The sequence below is a fragment of the Artemia franciscana genome, chromosome 13 (assembly GCF_032884065.1).
Source record: "Artemia franciscana chromosome 13, ASM3288406v1, whole genome shotgun sequence".
Lineage (NCBI taxonomy): Eukaryota > Metazoa > Arthropoda > Branchiopoda > Anostraca > Artemiidae > Artemia > Artemia franciscana.
In genome coordinates, this window is record NC_088875.1 from 30,963,345 (window position 1) to 30,970,103 (window position 6,759).

Consider the following 6,759-nt stretch of genomic DNA (forward strand, 5'->3'; position numbering starts at 1 on the left):
CTCCGGACTGCAAACAAACCAGAACTTGCGAAGGCCATAGCCCAGGCGAGCAGCCTTGAGAAGCATTCATTTCCCCTCCCCTAAGGCACTCGATATATCCTAGACGGAGGAGCTCTGCTGCACAGGATAAAAGACAGGACAAGATACCTGGAGACTCTAGATCATTATGCAACTTACGTGACAGGAAAGTACCCATCTGCCACTATCGTTTTTGACGGCTACGATGGCGGGGCTTCCATAAAAGATATGGCTCACTTGCAGAGGAGTTGTACAGTTTGCCGTGAGATCTTCTTCACAGCAGATATGCAGCTTAAGGTGAAGAAAGAAGAGTTTTTATCTTGCAAGAAAAACAAAGCCAGGTTTATCTGCGCTTTGGCTGATCATCTCCGTACAAAGGGTATCTCTGTCTCCCAGGCATCAGGTGACGCAGATGTCCCGATTGTGGAAGCTGCTGTTGCCTCTTCACGGTATCACGACACTGCCATAATTGGGGACGATATCGATCTATTGGCTCTATTATGCTACCACTGTGACTTGTCAAGCAAGAAACTATTCTTCGCACCTGAGCCAAAGTCGAATAAAGCTCCCCGAATATGGGGCATACACACCCTGAAAGAGAAGCTGGGATAGGATACTTGTCATCTGATCATTTTTATTCACGCCCTGTTAGGCTGTGACTCTAATTCGCGAATCCACGGTGTGGGAAAAGGTCTTGCACTGAAGAGGCTGATAGAAGACAACGATTTCCGAAAATCAGCTGCATTGTCCATGCAGAAGTCCGCTTCGAAGCAGGAAATCAAGACCGCTGGTGAAGACACCCTGCTGATCTTATACGGTTCGTCGAAAGGAGGGAACTTGAACAAACTCCGCAGAGAAGTTTTTGAAAAGAAAGTGACAACGGCAAACTCTTTTGTTCACCCAGAACATCTGCCACCAACTTCTGATGCATCCAAGTTTCATAGCTATAGAGTTTTTTTATCAAGCTCAGGTATGGACCGGGGAGCCTGATCCAGAACTGAAAGCCGAGGAATGGGGATGGAAGAATAAAGATGACTTCTTGTACCCATTAACAACTGACCTCCCACCAGCCCCGTGTATGCTCCTAAAGATTGTGAAGTGCTCCTGTCGTGTACAGTGTAGTTCAGCGAGTTGTAGCTGCTTTAAAAACGGCTTAGTTTGTACTTCAGCATGCAGAACCTGCAAGGGAACAATGTGTTCCAACTCCCCAAAAATCGACAGCAACGATGATGAAGAAAACCTAGAACCCTAGTCGTTAATCCATTCCAAATAAAGAAGTTGTGAAACTAGTCGGAATCTGATTCTCTATTTTGTATTTTTTATAAGATTGATTCTATTTAATAGACTGTGAAGATTAGGTTGACCCTAAATAGTATACGAAGAGTGTTTTAAGTGTGATTTACGATACTGACCACTGAAAACCAGTTCGGTTTGTAATTCACTTTCCCTAATTATTTTCTAAGGAAATGTAGATCCTTCATTAATGATTACGATTTTTTTTTCTGGTTCAGTGAACAACCTATTTGATTCTATTTTCGGTCTCAGCTCGTGATTCTACGTCAGAACCACACTTTCATTCAAGAAAATCGGGCTACAACGAAAATTGTATTTTTTAGGCAAAAAAAGTCGAAAAAATACAGTTATTTTTTTTATGGTGCTTTTTACGCTAAATCCGACTTCGCTTTCGGTCTCGCCATTTTATTTTGGGTTAGAATCATACTTCAGTTCAAGAAAAGCCGATGTCCACGAAAATTGCAATTTTTATTCGAATAACGGAAAAAATAGCATTAAAAGCCAAAAAACGGTTATTTTGCGTCGACTCAGAATATGCGAAAATGGATATGTTGTTCAGTTTTTTTTTCTACAAGATGGTGTAAAAATCATTTCTGTTGCAATTTGTTTCGGGTCGACCTCTTTTTGGAGCTCATTTTATTATGTTCTCTTTTTTTATTATTTCTATACTTCATTTGACACATAGCTATTACTTCAATGAATTTGTTTTATATTAGCTTACATAGTAAGTACTTAATTTAAACTTCTCCGTTGTATCTTTAAGATTCATGTTAGAGCTAGATTTTTCATGCTAGATTTAAAGGTCAATTTAATTTCTCAATAGTCGTGGCCTGCTTCTGCATTTTGATACTGGGAGGTTAAATATATAACAATCAATGATTTAAGTTGGAAACGTCAGTAGGGAGCCTAATGCATTTAACTCCAAAACGTAAACCAATTTTATTTTAGCATCTAACCCACAAAACCGAACATGAAGTATCTACATCGTAGGCTATTGGCAAAATAGGGAATGAAGCTTGATGAATGGAGAATGCTAAACTCAGTTTTCATTATTACGATTTAAAAAGAGCAAATCTTACCAGTGCACAATCAACAGTAAAATATACATAATTATGTCTTACTTGATATTGTTGCAATGGAATATTTTCATACTCCATAGTGTAATTCAACCAGCTAAAACTTGTATCACCAAATGAATGCAAGACAACTTTGGTTCTATTGACTGAATTCATAACTTCAATTTTCAATCTATTAGAGGTTGTAAATACAGAAGACGGTATTTTGACTTCAACTCGCAAAAAAAGACAGTTGAAAGTATCAATAACTTGCTTAGTGCATAAACTTCGGCTTTTGATTTCATCGTTTGTGTCCTTGAACTTTAAAGTCATAGTTTTCCATTCAGGTGCAAAGTCAGTTGTGTTTGTTATTTCCCAGTCACCATTATCAACCCAAATGCTTTTTGACTCCTGTAAGGTCTCGAAATCATCAAATATTGTCAGACATTCACAGAAACCAAAGCATAAAAAGAAGAAAAGCACACAATGGAGGCTCATTTTCTCACTTTGCAAATCAATTATTTGCCAACTGGGCTACTGGTTTCTTAAATATTTCAAACAAATACCGTCTTATCAATCATGTGTTTGTATGATTTATTTTTTTATTTAAAATTAATTTCATAGCATCTTCTAAAAAATAGATAATAATGGTGATTTTTACATCATTTATCATCGTCCATCTATCATAGCAAATTTCTTATCATGACAGCAGAAAAAAAATTTCAAATTCAGAAATACAAAAATTACTTAATATTTTGTTTGTTACCCAGTTTCTACATGACCAATTTGAAACTTAGTGTGAATAAACAAACGATCCCACAAAAAACGAAAATAGACAAACGGAAGATTTTTTACAAAACATAAGAATGTTGGTGGCAGGTTTCTAACTTAACCACGGTAGGAGTTGAGCACATCTTATGCATTATTCACAATACAAAATGATTAGATAAAAGCGGCCAACATTTTTTTCACTGTTTAAACATAACAAAATGATAGTTGTGCATTAGGGCACAACTCATTCAAATTTGTCACTACTACACATGAACCTGACTCTCAGTTTATTGTCAAATACATGTAGTTCATCAACTATTGAAACAGGCTGAGGCAATGCTTCCCGCAACAGTGTCCCAACATGTCTTAGGGAAAAAACGGATCGCTATGTAATAACCTTAATAACCTTAGGTCGCCAAACTAGCGGCGATGCTCTAGTTGGGTAGTTACGGAAATTAACTCCACTTTTAAACACTTACCTAAACCACTTAGGTAATAACACACGTGTATGTTTAAACATAAAAATAGCATTATAAAAACAGAAAAGACCAGCAATCGTTAAAATATTCACTTGATTTTATCTATGGCAAACAGATATATTACAGTTATCTTCAGTTAAAACATGTAGGGAATTATTTTGTGAAATTCTAAGAGACAGGGGGAAGCTCCAGAATTTTTATTCTGGAGCAAAAAAATTCCTCCATGGACGGATAATAGATAGAATTATCTATTAACAAATGAACTAATATCATTTTTTATACAATCCTAATAAGAGGGTTAATGACAGATTTGCCTCTCACTCAATCGGACTATATGTCTTGGCTTTTTCCACAATCAGCCATGGCTTGATGCCCATAACTATTCGATTCTAATTTCATGATCCCATGTGAAAATAAATATATATTGGTGGTGGATGGAGCTCGTCCGGAATGAAGCAGACCTTGGTCTGCTGACCACGTACCACTGGATATGGGGGAATCCCCTAACTAAACGCTCCACGTAAAGGGTGGCCTTGACCTCACAAGGTGGTTGGAGCCCACCCAAGGGACACTCAATAGTTAGACTCTAGCTAATCAGGTCCCAGGCCTAGGGTCGGTTGGGCTTGCAACCCTCCACCCGAACCTAATTGCAACGAATAGTGATGTTATTGTCTCGGATGATCGATCTTCTGTTTACCATTCAAGACTTCAGCATGTCCCCGGACCGAAATTTGACCATCGTTTGAACCTTATTGACCAAGGTGGTCTTCGCCTGGCCACCTGGAATGTTCTGACCCTTAACTTCCCTGGAGCAAAGTCAATGCTTGCTTTAGAACTCAAGCATTCTGGCGTGGCTGTAGCAGGCGTAACTGAAGCTCGCCTTATAGGAAATTACTCTGAAGACATCGGTGAAGGCTATCACCTAGTCTGGTCGGGTGACCAGAGAACCAAAACTAATGGAGTCGCACTTGTGCTAGACTCTCGGACCAGGAGGTGCCTCCTTTCTTACGAGCAAATTTCAGACAGGATACTAACAGCGCAAATCCAGCACAAACATGGAAAATGGACCATCATTGTCTGCTACGCCCCAACAAACCAAGCCTCAGATGAGGCGAAAGATCGTTTTTACGCCCAGCTGTCTAGCATCCTAGCAAAAGTATCCCCTCATGATGTTTTAACCCTTCTTGGCGACTTCAACGGCACTGTCAGAGATACAGACGGTATTTGGAACAGTGTTCTAGGACCTGTAACACCCGACTGCTTGAACGACAATGGGCTAAGGCTCCTTCAGCTGTGCAACATGCACGATATCGTGATCACCAACACCCTTTTTCAAAGGAAAGAAGTTCACAAATATACCTGGTATAGCAATGACGGACGAACAAGAAAGATGTTAGACTACATAATCGTGTCCCGACGCTGGCGTTCCTCTATAACTAATTGCCGAACTTACAGAAGTCCAGAATTGGGAAACACCGACAACAGGCTTGTCGTTTCTAACCTGACTACGCCTGGAAGCCCAGAAAAGTGACCACCGTCCTCCCAAATTAGACCTGAACAATCTCACAAAGTCCAACACGTGCCAGGTCTATGGTGTCTCCATCTCAAACCGTTTCGACTGTCTTGGTCAAATTTCAGAATCTGAAGAAGCATGTCAACTATTCAAGGACGGCGTACTGCTTTCAGCCGAAAGTACTATTGGTGGTCTGAAACCCAGAAAAAAGTCCTGGATATCGCAGGAAACTCTAGATATTATTGAACAGCGTCGCAAAGCACGCCTAGCGAAGGACATGGTTACCTACAGACGTCTAAATGGCGTAAGAAATAAATTCCTCCACAGAGACAGAAAGCTGTTCACCAAAAAAAAGGCAGCTGATCCCAAGGAGGCCGCCAGAAAGGGTGACACATGCACTTTATACAAACACCTTCGTGATCTTACAGATGGAAAGCCATCCTCTCTAGCCCCTATCATATCTAATGATGGAAATATTATCATTGACGAGAGCGCTCAACTGTCCGCCTGGAAGGATCACTTCTCTTCACTTTTAACCATGGACTATGTTTGCCAACCCGACCCTTTGCCAACCTATAACCGAGCCCCAAGAGTCTGTGGTATCCCTGCAGAACTGCTGAAATATGGTGGGGCAGCGACCCTTCTCTGGCTCAAAGGACTGTTTTCCGTAGTATTTCGTACAGAAAGGATTCCAAAAGACTGGTGAGCGGGCATCATTCTGCCTCTCTGGAAATGGAAAAGCAGTCGCAGAATCTGCTCTAACTATCGTGGCATCACACTCCTCTCTGTGCCCGGGAAGCTCTTCGTTATGACCCTCCTGGACCGCTGTACCACTTTCCTCAGAAGCCAACGAAGAATCCAATAGGCTGGCTTCATGCCAGGAAGGTCCACCGTTGAGCAAATATTCACAATCCGGCAGCTGATAGAAAAGACTCGAGAATTTAAAAAAAGCATATGTTGCCTTTGTGGATTTCAAGGCTGCTTTCGATTCCGTCGACCGGCAATCACTCTGGCTCATATTGAAAACAACAGGACTACCAGCGAAGTACTGCAACCTTTTCGAGCGGCTCCACAAAGGGACTGAGAGCTGCGTGCAAGTCAATGGCAGACGCAGCTCATCTTTTGAAATCAATACTGGAGTCCGTCAGGGTTGTGCTGCTGCCCTAGAACTATTTAATTGTGTCATCGACTACATTATGACTCGGACCATAAACCGTCTCCAGTTTGGGTTGCATTACGGTGATAGAGTACTTTCAGACGCTGACTATGCCGATGACCTTGCTCTTGTCTCCGATTCACCGTCGAAGCTCACAGAAGCCCTACAAATTCTTGCTGATGAAACCTTAAAGATAGGGCTGTCGATTAATTGGCAGAAGACAAAAGTGATGTTTTTTTAACCCCGTAATTCGCTGCGTCCCCCGCCAGTCCTAATGGTCGGTGACAAACCAGCTGAGAATGTTGAGGAATTTACATACCTTGGCTCTATCCTCTAAAATGACGGATCAATCCTTAAAGATCTAATGCACCGAATTGCCAAAGCCTCAGCAGTAGTGGGAAGACTAAGCGCCCTTTGGAGGAAACCTTCTATCAGCCGTAGGACCAAGATGGGCATATACAATGTTTCGGTGGG

At 41.2% G+C, this 6,759-nt stretch overlaps 1 protein-coding gene across 1 annotated transcript; it reads left to right on the top strand.

The window, feature by feature from the left end:
* Positions 1-4,436: 4,436 nt before the first annotated feature.
* On the top strand, positions 4,437-5,147 carry LOC136034292 (craniofacial development protein 2-like). Its single transcript, XM_065715431.1, has one exon. The coding sequence runs from the start codon at positions 4,437-4,439 to the stop codon at positions 5,145-5,147; it is 711 nt and encodes a 236-aa protein (XP_065571503.1).
* Positions 5,148-6,759: the final 1,612 nt, after the last annotated feature.

Bases quoted from the DNA above. Each gene is read 5' to 3' on its own strand.
- LOC136034292 (XM_065715431.1), top strand. From the start codon at position 4,437: ATGCTTGCTTTAGAACTCAAGCATTCTGGCGTGGCTGTAGCAGGCGTA.